Consider the following 13,338-nt stretch of genomic DNA (forward strand, 5'->3'; position numbering starts at 1 on the left):
GATCACAATCTGAACCAAAGCTAGATGCTCAATCGACTAAGACACCCACGGGTCCCTAATTACTGTAGTTTTTTTTTAATGTTTATTGTTTTATATATTTTTAATTTAAAAAAAAAAACTTACATCCAAGTTAGTTAGCATATAGTGCAACAATGACTTCAAGAGTAGATTTCTTAAAGCCTCTTACCCATTTAGTCCATCTCCCCTCCCACAATCCCTTCAGTAACTTCTGTTTGTTCTCCATATTTAATAGTCTCTTATGTTTTTGTCCCCTTCCCTGTTTTTATATTATTTTTGCTTCCCTTCCCTTAAGTTCATCTGTTTTGTATCTTAAAGTTCTCATATGAGTGAAGTCATATGATATTGGCATTGGCCTCCTAATTACTGTAGTTTAAGCAAGGTTTCTAATCAGGAGTGCTCCCAGCACTCTGAGCACAACAACTCTCCATTGCATTCCATAAAATGCAGTGCTCTTGGCACCCCAGTAAATGAATCCCCCTCATCGATGTGGATCAGAGGACAACAAGCGATGTGTGGAGACATCTTTGGCTGTCATCACTACTGGGGTGGGAGAGAGAGAGCTCCTGGCACCGAGTGGGTAGAGGCCAGGGATGCTGTTAAGCATCTTACAATGTGAAGAACAGCCTCCTTCCCCCATCCAGACAAGACTTATCTGGTCAAAATGGCAAGAGTGCCAAGGTCGAGAAAAGCTCATTTAGACAACCAAAAACACTCTCACTCATTTCTAAAAGCTCCAGATTCCGTTTGAAAACTACTAGTTTAGAATATATTCAGATATGAGGGGACATTTTCCAAAACTGTCTAGTGTCTCATTTCCAAATCAATTTTCAATCAAATCCTCATATTAAAAAAAGGGGGGATATATATATATATATTTAGGAATTGGATTCAAATGATCTTAAACTTACAGACTAATTTAAAAATAATTGAAATCTTTAATATACTTCCTCTTCCAATCTGGAAAGGAACATGTCTCTATTTTTTCCTCAAATCTTCTTTAATAAAGTTCCAGTTTTCTTTCACAGAAGAAACTATAGAGTTTCTTTAAAACAAGAAACCATATAAAGTCAACCTGTGGTCCATAAAGTCTTAAATGGGCTTCAGGACTTTCACTAACTAGGCAAAATGACGCCTACTTAAAATGAGGGGTGTGTGTATGGGTGAGTGTGGGCGTAGGTATGTGTGTGAAGGTGTGTGCACAGGTGACAATGGTTTTGTGTATCCACATACATGGGGGGGGATAGGTTTAGAGTTTCTGTCACAGTGCTAAAGATCACATGACTAAGTCATGGATCACTACCTTGAGTTTTACATCTCTAATTGTATTATTCCTAGATATTTTCTAGTTTTTCTGTTATCACTATCAGAACATTTTTACAAAGATGCGCCTGGGTGGCTCAGTGGGTTAAGTGTCTGACTTTGGCTCAGGTCATGATCTCGTGGTCTGTGAGTTCAAGCCCTACATTGGGCTCTGTGCTGACAGCTCACAGCCTAGAGTCTGCTTCAGAGTCCGTGTCGCCTCTCTCTCTGTCCCTCCCCTCCTCATGCTCGTGTGCTTTCTCCCTCTCTCTCAAAAATAAATAAACTTAAATATATAAAAATAAACTTAAACTTAAAAACTCTCTTAAAAATAAACTTAAAGAAAAAATAAATTAAAATAAGAGAAAATTTTACATTTTTAAGAAGATGATACCGATTAGCCAATATTTTCATATGTGCAATTCATATATAGCCTTACTTATTGTTGCCAAAAAGTTTTTTAAGGTTTTGAATTTTTGAGATTGACTACTACACCATCTGTGAATAATAATTTGTTCTCTAAATTTTTTTTTGTTTTTTGGAGCGGGGAAGAGGAGGTGAGATTTAAAGCACTGCTAGATTTGAGGACAGTAACACATCCTTATCTTCTTTCAAATTTAGGTGTAGATTTCCATTTTTGGTAAGAGGAAAAGGGGTTTGGGGCCGGTTCCCCACCCCACTCCATGGGAACACAGGCTGATTATCTACAAAATCTTTTATGAGAATATAAATGAGTGTATATTTTAACATGAATATAAAGAATTTCTGAGTAAATATGGTGACATGGAGTGACTGCTAATGAGTAGGACTATTCTGACGGGGGCAGGGGATAGTAGTGATGATCTAAGAACTCTGTAATACACTAAATATATTTAAACTTTTGTTTTAGAAATCTCTATATGCAACCTGTGGCTCAAACTCATGACCCCAAGGTCAAGCAACTGAGCCAGCCAGGTGCCCCAAAGCTGGAATTTTCTAAAAATGCACCCCCCTCTAAACTTTATTTATTTATTTCTAATGTGTGTTTATTTCTGAGAGAAAGAGACACAAAGTGTGAGCCAGGGAGGGGCAGAGAGAGAGAGAGAGAGAGACAAAGAATCCGAAGTAGGCTCCAGGCTCTGAACTGTCAGCACAGAGCCCAATGTGGGGCTTAATCCCACTAACTGTGAGATCATGACCTGAGCCGAAGTTGGACACTTAACTGACTGAGCCACCCAGGTGCCTCTGGCATCCCCTCTAAACTTTAACCAAAATAAATTCTCTTTACCAAATATTATATTAAACACATAATTTTATTAGGGTGGGGAAGGACTCAGAGCACAAGATGTACCAATTAAACAAGGTCCTTTCTGTGAAAAAAAATACTGAGAGGGAAAAACAAAGCACGTAAGGAGAGTATGCTATTCTGAAAATAAAGTATTAAAAAAAGGCTTTACGAGGGCTTCAGCATGCAGTTCCATTCATCTCTGCTCTACCATTTAAAAGCCAACTGTCAGAGAAGTCAATTATATTCCGAGTTTCTAGAACATAATATCCATCAAGAGACATGTCTATTGTATGATTCTCATTGCTTTTCTATGATCATGCTCTTATAGGTTACAAAAAGTCAAAAACCTTCTGTTCCTTGATGTTTAAACATGTAGTTGAAATAATGAATACCAACAGGTTAGACCAGTGATATAAAAGCGTTTAATGTCTGGGATCAAAAGTGGGACTTTTTCAAGATAGTGCCTTCTCTCTGTAGGGATCAATCCTTTTAGATAAGGTGAGGGGTGGCATTTTGGGAAACAGAAGGCAAGCTATTCTGGACAGAAGGTCTGAAACTAGATGGATGGTACAGCTCAGTAGAAGGGGTGTCTCTAAAGCACTAGGAGCACACCTGGATTTTCATCACACCCCCACCATCACTACGCTAGTCACACGCCCTCTAGCGTGTTTGCCCAAAATACGGAGTTTCTAGAAAGTGCCAGGCCCAAACAGAGGATCACCTGACTCATGGAACTTGAAGGAAAAGACAGATATTAAACTATTAATCACATAACTAATCACATTTTGTTAAGTGTTATAGAAAAAACATACAAGAATATATATTAGAATAAGAATGAGGGATGGTTTTCCAAGGAAGGTGAGAGTAAGCTGAAATCAGCACAAAAGGCAAGATCTCCTTTCAAAGGCTCTACTGTAAATCAAATGAGAAAGCATTTAAAGAATTGGGGGAAATGTATGATGCATAGTAGGTACTCAATAAATTGTGACTACAACTTTATTGTTACTAAAATTGTGGCAATAAAAATGCAGAGGAAGCTACAAATGTGGAAGAGATTGATAATGAAGATTAATTGAGGAAGTGAGATCATAAACAGAAGCAAAATTTCAGTCTGGAGTAAGGGCTTTATGAAAAATTGAGAATATAAGGGAAAAGGTCAGCCTTCAGGAAGAAACACATTTTGTTTTGCACAAAAGATTTAAAGTGCTAGTGGGGAAAAAAAAGACATCGACTCTTTCCAACAGTCAACTGAAAACAGGTCAGGATATGAAAGACTTTATGGCTAAAAATGAAGATTTGAAAGTCACCATGTGTTATTAGTCAACTGAGTGACACTTCATGTCCTCAGAGATCTTAAGCCTTTGACAAGACAATCGAGTTTTAAATTGGTATTAAAGACAAGTACCATAAAGTTAAGCTGTAAGTTCTCTACATTGGCAACTTCCCTTGGATAAATCTTGTAGCTTTGATAATGGTAGTTTTTCAATAGCTAAGCATTTATGTGAATATTATTTCTTAAAATGTAATTGTTTCATGATTCTTAATTAATATTACAGCACTTTGTGTTCAATGAACCATTCTTGATGTTTAGAAGACTTCCTATAATTAGATACCAGAATGTCATGAATACCAAGATAAGGGATCTATGATATAAATACTTATATGTACCATACTATCTATCTATATTAATTGTCACATCTAATTCTCACAACAGTCTGTATAGTATCTTATCAAGTATTTTTTTCTTAATTTTATGTTGCTAAATTCAATGGTTTCTGCCATGATTCTAACCTCCATAAACTCTCAGCATCATTCCATTTTCGGCCACTGATATTCAGCGACAGAGCCTTTCTTGAAATATGTTCCTCTCTTAAACTGCCTAATTCCATCATCTCCTGGAAATGCTAGTGTGCTAGGATGCTCTTCTGCAGGCTCATGAGGCCTATGCTGGGTTCGCTTCCTGCTGCTGTCTACACAGCACTCACAAGTAAACTCACCAGCTCCCACACCGTAAGCCACCACCTAGATCAACAGTTCTCAGAATATGGTCCCTGGATGAGAAGCATCAGCACCGCCTGGGATGTAATTAGGAATGAAAATGATCAAGTCCTCCCAGATGTGAGGAATCCGAAACTGGGAGTGGGCCAGGCAGCTAGTGCTTCTAACAGGCTCTTTAGGTGCTTCTGATGCACTCTGAAGTTCGGAAACCAGAGTTCTAGATTCATGTTTTCCATACTACAGGATGCAACTTATTAATCAGTCAAGAAATAAACTGAGTTGCAAACAGCATTTTAAAAGACAAAATACAGCAGTGCTTGGGTGGCTCCGTAGATTAAGCAACAAACTCTTGATTGTGGCTCAGGTCATGATTTCATGGCTCCTGAGTCTGAACACCTCATCGGTCTCTGCACTGATAGTGCAGAGGCTGCTTGAATTCTCGCTCTCCTTCTTTATCTGCCCCTCCCCAGCTCATGCTCCCTCTCTCTCTCGCGCTCTCTCTCTCTCTTTCTCTAAATAAACTTAAAAAAAAAAGAATCAAGTTCTTCATATGTTATAAAGGTAAGTAATATTTTTTAAAACTTTTATTTTAATTATATATGCATGTAAGCGTGTGTGCACGTCTATATCTGATTGTTAAGTAAAATATAGGTTACCACAGGCTGAAAAAAAACTCCAGTGTATAGGACTAAATAAGCCAGTTTTTTGTATGTCTGGCTCCTTTTTGTCACTTTGGTCTATCTTGGCCTTTCTTTCCTATTCTATTTAATGTTGACTCCTCCAAAGCATTTATTCTCACTACTTTGTTTTATTTTAGTTATTCAGACTGTTTATCAATGTTTAAACTATCTTATTGTTTATAATCTTTCTCTCTCCTACTAGAATATAAGCTAATAAGAAGAGAGATCTTGTTCCCAACACATAGAACAATGCCTGTCCACCTATGATATCCACTCAATAAACATTTCCTGGCAGGATGAAGTTTATATAAAGAAGTAATTGCCAAAGCTCACCTAAGTTAGATTTTAACTACACTTTAAAATCCTGTGTGTCTCATGTCTGTGATCTCTCTAGTACAATCACCACTTCCTGGTGGGCCAAAGGCTTGGATTCCAGCCATCCAGTCCACAGTCCTGGACCATGAGAAAGTTAGAAAATCATACTTTCACATCTGTAAAAAGAAATGCTTAGATTTGGGACAGTAAGAATCTGATAAAACAGTGAATCAATCCACTTTTAGTTTTGGATGGATGAGCTGAGTAGTCATTTAATAAGAGTTAAGGAACAAAGAGCGAGCCCTGGGATCCACTTCAGAAAGAGATATAGGAAGCTTGAGGCTTTAGACTCACCTACATTTTAAATGTGAACCATCTAATATCCCATATGGTTCAAACTCTTCTGAAGAAATATTAACAATTTAAATTCAATGGGAAGGAAAAGTATGCTGGGAAAATAAAATTAGGGAGCAAAATGAATGGAAAGTCATATTCACAGCCTAAATATATTTGCTGGAGAATCTGTGAAGCGTTACAGTTAGATGATTTAGGAATTAGAAGTCTTTTTCTGCATTCAGTGTAAAATGGTGTTTCCGAACCCCACTAATACTGTGAATGTGTGTTTGTGCTAATGTGTCCATACACATGTATGCAAACTTGAAACTTAGGGAAGGGTGCTGCTGTTCTATCTTGTGGCATCAAAGTGATATTTACTAGATAATCTCAATCGCTTTGTACCTACTTCTGCTCCACTAAATGAGGTTTAAGTAATAGGAAGCATAGGTGATAGTACAGGCCTGGAGTCAGAGAGTGTGGGTTTAAATTCCATTTCCACTATGTACTAGCTGTGTAACTTTGGAACATATTCCTTAATTTCTCTGAGCCTCAGTTTCTTTATTTGTATAGAGACCTCACAGGTTACTTGTTAGGTGTTAACTGAGTTAGTAATACATAAAGTGTTTACTAGATATCACATCCTTATACTAAGCTCTTTAAAGGCTTTTCTCCTCAGATTCTAACAACACTATGAGAAAGTTCATCATAAGACTCCCTTCCCCCATTTACAGATAAGCAAGTATGAGCCTTGAAGGAGTTAATTAACTTGCCCCTAAATTCACAAATAGAACTAGGATTAGAACAGTGTCTTCGTCACATGCCGAAACCAGATTTCCTAACAACTACACACATACGGGCTTTCCAGCATCCTCTAAATCATGAGTAACCAACAAGTATCTCCACTCTGCCATAGCTGTGCTAATACACTACATCAGAACAAGAGATTCTGGTACACATGTGCATACACATATCAATCATATCCACCATGTGGAACTCTCCAAGAGAGGCTGAGAACGAAGACACTACAGCCCACTTGTCACATTTTGTTCCAATGCCTTTGTATCTTACCTTCCAGGTTGGTGACCCCAACAAGAAAAAATGAGCTATGTTTTATTTATTTCATAATAGACTCAACACTGTTAGTAAAAAGCAGTTGGCTTTTAGCAAAGATTTGTGGAATAAAGGAAGAAAATAATGCATGAGAAAGGGCTCTTTAAAACCACAAGTGCAAATCAATATTTTATAAAGCCAACTAAATGATTATAAACACATCTGTTTATATTTTAATTTATATACTTATTACAATATTTAGAAAAATACCATTATAAAATCAACTGAACAATAATTATTAGTAAGAGCTATAATACTTGTTTAAATTTTATTATTTAGCAGGCCAAATGCTTTATCATCTTATTTTAAACTTCACCCCAAACCTGTGAAGTACGAACCATGATTTTTATAGAAAAGGGCATGCTGAAGGTCATGCACTAAGAAGTCCTACAGTCAGAATATTAACTCTTTCGACTTCCCTATCAAACTCTTTAAATCGTGGAAGGAACAAGGTTATTTTTAAAAGAACACATAAATACATATTTCACAAACCATAAAATTCACCCATTTAAATATATAATCCTCTGGGTTTTACTAAATTCACAAAATGTGCAACCATCATCACAATCTAATTTTAGGGCATTTTGATCACCCTCCCTAAAGAAAAATTCCATGTACAACAGCAATCAGGTCTAACTATATATACTTTACATGCACAAAAGAAATGCAAATTCTTTTAAATAAAGCCACCATTAAATATATGTATGAATGTATATTTGATACAGCTTAATGCAAAGAAAATCACGAAAGGCATTCTAAAGGAGAAAATAGGATTCTGGCCTTCTGTAATTTTGCATTAGCAACATCACAATTGGTTTGAATAGACTAAGTAATCAAGAGCTGGCATCATATCCAACTCTGCTTATTGTGGGTCCAAGTGCAAGTGAAAGGACTTCTTTAGCATTTTTGCATTCACAGTCAAATAGTAACACGAGGAAGAAATGTAGATAAAATACTGTATAACCCGTTGCCTTTGACATTCACTCTAATATTGTCTTACTACTAAAGGAGGAAAGTTTAGTAAATTAAGTCACAAAAGTTTAGGAGACATATATTTTCTTTCTCGGCATGATATGCTAATACACATTCACTAAGAACCCACAGAAGGGCACTGATAATTGACATTCATTACCAAAGCACGATTTAATAAATTCTGCATTCACTGCAAAGAAGGAAAAGGAACTCACTGTCGGTAAATGCATATTCTTCACTTTCGTCACTGTCATCAGACGGAGGTTTGTAAGGAGGTGGCAGTTTCATTGGAGGTGGAGCAGTTCCCTGTCTCTGAAAATGCAGAATTTGAGAGAAAGGTTAACTGCCTTTGCACAGTCCTTTTCCTCAATGACAAACAGGATAAGAAGATAATCTAAATATTCTGACTGTATCCAACTGTAGTCATATAACAAGGGCTGTGAAACAAATACAATTTGTTTTCTTATATTTATGTTATTCTGTAAGCGATGCTATGGTGTAAACACACCGCTATAGAAAATAAGAATTCAAAAGCACAGCATTTAAGACTGTTGACCTGCCCAGAATACATTCCTTGTCCCAGTGAGAATGCCAATTATATATATTTTATTTACAGTTATTAACCAAATACTTCAAATGAAAGACATTTCAAAATAAATGTAAAACCTATCCACTATATTAAGTCTATAATTATTTAAACTGTTTATTCAATAATAGAAGAAACAGATTTCATTCTTAAATAGTTGAAATAAAACACCAAGGTTTTCTAATTGGAAAAATATTCATCTGTCATTTGTAGATAGTCAACATACACATTTTAATGTTTTAAAAAACAAATCTTTATGATGAACACTTTTTGTACTTCTGTAGACATATACTTTAAATTTACCCACCAAATGATATAGCACATAAATATTTGGCTCAGACTTAAATAGAACAAAACTCTATGGTCAGATTACCTTCACAGAACGTAGACATTTTCTTGAACGCTGGGAAAAATAAAACATCCTAAAGTTTACACAGAGATCCAAGCTGATAAAAATAGGAGCTGATAGATCCAAGCACTCCACAAATTTCAAAATAACTGGATTAAGATTTCTTTGCTTACAGGATTTCAATAGAGTACATTGAATTACGCTTTATATGACAAAACCACTAATGGCAGGATACACTCCAGTAAATGGACAATGACTGGTCCATTACAGAAAGCAGGCCTGTAATACGTTCTTCCAAAGCAGAACACACTATCTGGGATCCACAAACAAAAACACACACCCAAATATATTTAAGATAATGTCTAGCCAGAGCACTACCTCATCTATATGTAGAAAATCCAAAAATCAATAATATGCAAGAATGATAAATGAAAAGATGCCAAATACAAAATGCATATTAAGCAACGAACACAAAAGTGTGATCATGCTGTCTTTATTCTTGCTTGAAAAAAGGGAAAAGTGGGTTAAATGAACAGTCAAGAAGGCAAATGTATTCCTTTCAGTAAACCTTTTCCTCAGAACCAGATCATTCTAGGTCAAACACAATACTTGGAACAAGGACAGCCAGCCTTTCATATTAAGAGACACGAATTCCTTTAATGGAATTCCTTAAAAAACATATTTCAGATTAAATTGTTACACCACTTATTTTATTAAAATTAACTTTTACCAACACTCTTGAAGGGAATATAGGGTACGAACGTTCTGGTCACACAATGGTTCAATTGCGGGCTGCCAGATACCTCGGGCATATCTCTACTGCTCATAAGGGAAAGTTGTAGGCAGGGTCAGGATCTCCCTGCGGCATTGAAGGCTGAAGCAAGGGACATACAAGGAGGCCAGCCGAATACAGTCTCCACGAGAGCAGAGAATAGTGTGGTATCCTTAGTTCCAAGAACAGTGCCTGGTATAAAGCAGGCCTCCCAACACTATATTCTGAATGAGCAAATAACTGCTTGTCAGTCATACTGCTTAGGTCTTCTAATATGTTAACTTCTAGAAAAATGACAATAATGGAAAAGGTTCTTGTCAACAGCATAGCATATTAATTTTGTCTGGTAGGGATGCAAATTATTTTAGTCCGTGGAAAGGATAACTCCAAGGTTATTGTTTTATTGCCCTGTCAGGACATTAACCAGTTTTGTATCTAAATTTGAATCTTACTCACACATTCTTGGAACAACTAATAAATACTTCAGTCTTTCCAATTCTCCCAGGACCAGGCTAACCATCTTGTTGGTTCCCTCCTTAATGAGGTAAGTAAATAACTGACCCCTGTACATATTACCTAATTTCATAGGCCACATCTTTTTTTCTTAAATTATACTGAGAAGCTCAGGGAGACTCACCTTCCAGAACCAGTTGGACAATGATGCCTGAAATATGCAGTTCATGATCAGCTCAAGCCCATATATGTGATTTCTGGGAGCCCACAGTAAATCCCTGGTAACAACAGAACTTTGTCTTTTTTGACTGTTTCTCTTATTTCCAAGTCTTTGGTTTTATTTCTGATACTAAGCTAAGCTTGGTTCTGATTTCCACTTGGGCTGTATATCATTTCTCATTAGCAGCAGCAGTAAATGGAGTTTGGTTTTAGAGTCTGACCATTTAGTGGTATTTGAGGATCTATTATATATTGATTCTACAGGGATCTATTCTGTAGGTTGAGAGACAACAGAAAATAGGTTGTTAGTCTTTATTTGCCTGTTTGTGTTTTTGTACATTAACAGGTCTTGAGTCCAGTGGAAAGAATAGCTTTGTGACGTGCAGACCAGTAGGTACGTACATTTCTATCTGCATTGGTCCTATGGCTAAAACTGTAGGGTAAAGGCAAAACTGCTCTATGTATCTGAAAGTGAGAAAAACCCTTACCTCTCATTGTGAGAAATATTTTCCTACCTTCAGAGGGTGCTAATAAATTAGAAAAAAAAAAAACCTTCTGATTGGTTTGTAGAGACTAATAACCATTATTTAAATCTAATATTCTCAGAGTTTTCCAGAAAATGGTAAAACTAAACTCACATGACATTATATATGTCAGCCTTTTAACTGAAAACCAGAATCCTTTTTCACAGAACTCAGGGGTATTTTAATATAACAATTCAGATTCACAAAATCAAAGTGATTTGGTGAATTTAGATATGGCTATACTTTCTCCCTAATATCCTTGATCTTATTGATATGGAGTATAAAGCAAAATAAGACTAAAAACATTTACAACAATGATGCGTGATCCCCACATGTCTACATGCTATGTATGCATACACAGAATATATAAAAGAATATCACAAATATTTACACATGGCAGAGTATGGTCAGCCAATTTCAAGACCTAGCACAATGTGGAGTATAGGGATAAAAGACTATATTACGTGTTACTGTTAAGAATAATCAAAGAGCACATCTTGTAACACTCTAAGTGCCAGCGGGAGGGTCACAGGAGATCATGCTGATCTTTGCAAAAACCTTCATAAGCTTCTCCTTAGCCCCAAACCCTATCTAGCACATCCAGATTTCTCACTTGAAAAAATGTGTGTCTTAACATCAGCTTCACGAAAGAATAATTTACATGCGATAAAATGTACTCATGGGGCACCTGGGTGGGTTAGTCAGTTAAGCTTCCGACTTTGGCTCAGGTCATGATCATGTGGTCCCTGAGATCAAGCCCTGCGTCAGGCCTGGACCCTGCTTCCAATCCCCCTTTCTCTCTTTCCCTCCCTCCCTCATGCTCTGTCTCACACTCTCTCAAAATTAAGTAAATGTCAAAAAAAAAAAATTTTGAGGAACACCTGGGTGGCTCAGTCGGTTATACATCTGACTTCAGCTCAGGTCATGATCTCACAGTTCGTGGGTTTGAGCCCCACATCGGGCTCTGTGCTGACAGCTAGCTCAGAGCCTGGAGCCTGTCTTCAGATCCTGTGAATCCTTCTCTCTCTGACCCTCCCCTGCTTATGCTGTCTCTCTCTCTCTCTCAAAAATAAATAAAAACATTAAAAAAAAATTTTTTTTAATTGAAAATGTACCCAGTTTAAGTACTTACTTGGTATAGATACATTTTTATAAGTTTAACATGACTGTATTTTGGGGGACTATTATGTTCAGTTGGAGACAACATTTTCATTTGGATAGTACATAAAAAGAAAATCAAGAGACCAGCAGGAGACTACTTCTCTGTGAATGAATATCTCCTACTTGTGTCAGGGTCAATCGACTCCTTTCAAAAAAGTTTATAAATTGACACTGAAGAAAATTTTAGAAGTTACGAACATATAGTGAGTATTAATATGTCTATGAATATGTCCTGATGGTCTGTCATTTCACACTCCGTGATGAAAAGCAGCATAGGAAATAGTGAACGGAGACAAAACAAAACTAGGGATTTATTCAAGACCTGCTTATGAATCTTCTCTTAACTAAGTTTCTTAGTCACTCTTTTTTTTTTTTAATGTGAATGATCTCAAGTCAAAATTTAGATTTCCAGCCTACACCTTTCCTAGTAATTATTTTCAGGTGGCTTGTCTCTTTTAAGATTGTAATTCTAGAGAACATGCACTGCTTTTGTGTTGAGGAAACAAGCATAAAAGGAAATTTATCTTACTTTATTTTATGAGAGTGTGTGAACCAGGGAGAGGGGCGGAGGGAAGGAGGAAGATAGAGAGGGAAGGGGAGAGAGGAGAAGAAGGGGAGGGGAAGAGGGGGGAGAATTTCAGGCAGGTCCCTTCCACTCTTAGCACAGAGCCCCATACAGACCTCAATCCCATGGCTTAAGGACCATGACCTGAGCAGAAACCAAGAGTCAGATGCTCAACTGACTAAGCCACCTAGATGTCCCTAAAAGGAATTTCTTCTAATGATGACAATTTTAAAAGAGATTTTTAAAGAGAGAATATAATTTGTAACCATCTGACCTCCTAACTTTGGGAAGTCTCTCCGCCTGTGCTCCCACAGCATCCTGGGCATACTTTTATCATCATAATTCTGCTTTTGTTTATTTCCCTATATGTCACCATCGTCTGCATCCCTCTTGGAGTAAAGGTGCTTTGTTATTCTGGAATGCAGCCTAGTGCTCGGCATGTGAACTCTAATTTTAGAGAAGAGACATGGTAAGGTACATCCTGTAATGGAGACTCCGATCTGGTATGACTTCTCTCACTGCAATGTTAACGCAGTGGCTAGTCATTTTCTAAACCAAAGAACTCAGCTGGACAGACCTTCACTGGCCTTTGGTATTACTGAGCTCTTGCTGGATTTATTTTTTCTGAATGCAAATATCCTTGCTTTGTACTGAAATTCAATTTAGTTTAATGAAATAGGCCAAAGTTAATAAGAATCATGTATTTATCTT

The 13,338-nt window shown here is 36.9% G+C and overlaps 1 protein-coding gene across 3 annotated transcripts in view; it reads right to left on the bottom strand.

Moving 5' to 3' along the window:
• Positions 1–13,338, bottom strand: part of PATJ (PATJ crumbs cell polarity complex component) — a 340,997-nt gene that overhangs the window by 189,182 nt on the left and 138,477 nt on the right. For all 3 annotated transcript variants that reach the window (XM_029947821.1, XM_029947819.1, XM_029947822.1), the window contains exon 26: positions 8,214–8,310. In XM_029947821.1, the coding sequence (XP_029803681.1) occupies positions 8,214–8,310 (97 nt within the window). The remainder of the gene's footprint in view (positions 1–8,213; positions 8,311–13,338) is intronic.

The sequence above is a fragment of the Suricata suricatta genome, chromosome 8 (genome assembly GCF_006229205.1).
Source record: "Suricata suricatta isolate VVHF042 chromosome 8, meerkat_22Aug2017_6uvM2_HiC, whole genome shotgun sequence".
In the NCBI taxonomy this organism is placed as follows: Eukaryota; Metazoa; Chordata; class Mammalia; order Carnivora; family Herpestidae; genus Suricata; species Suricata suricatta.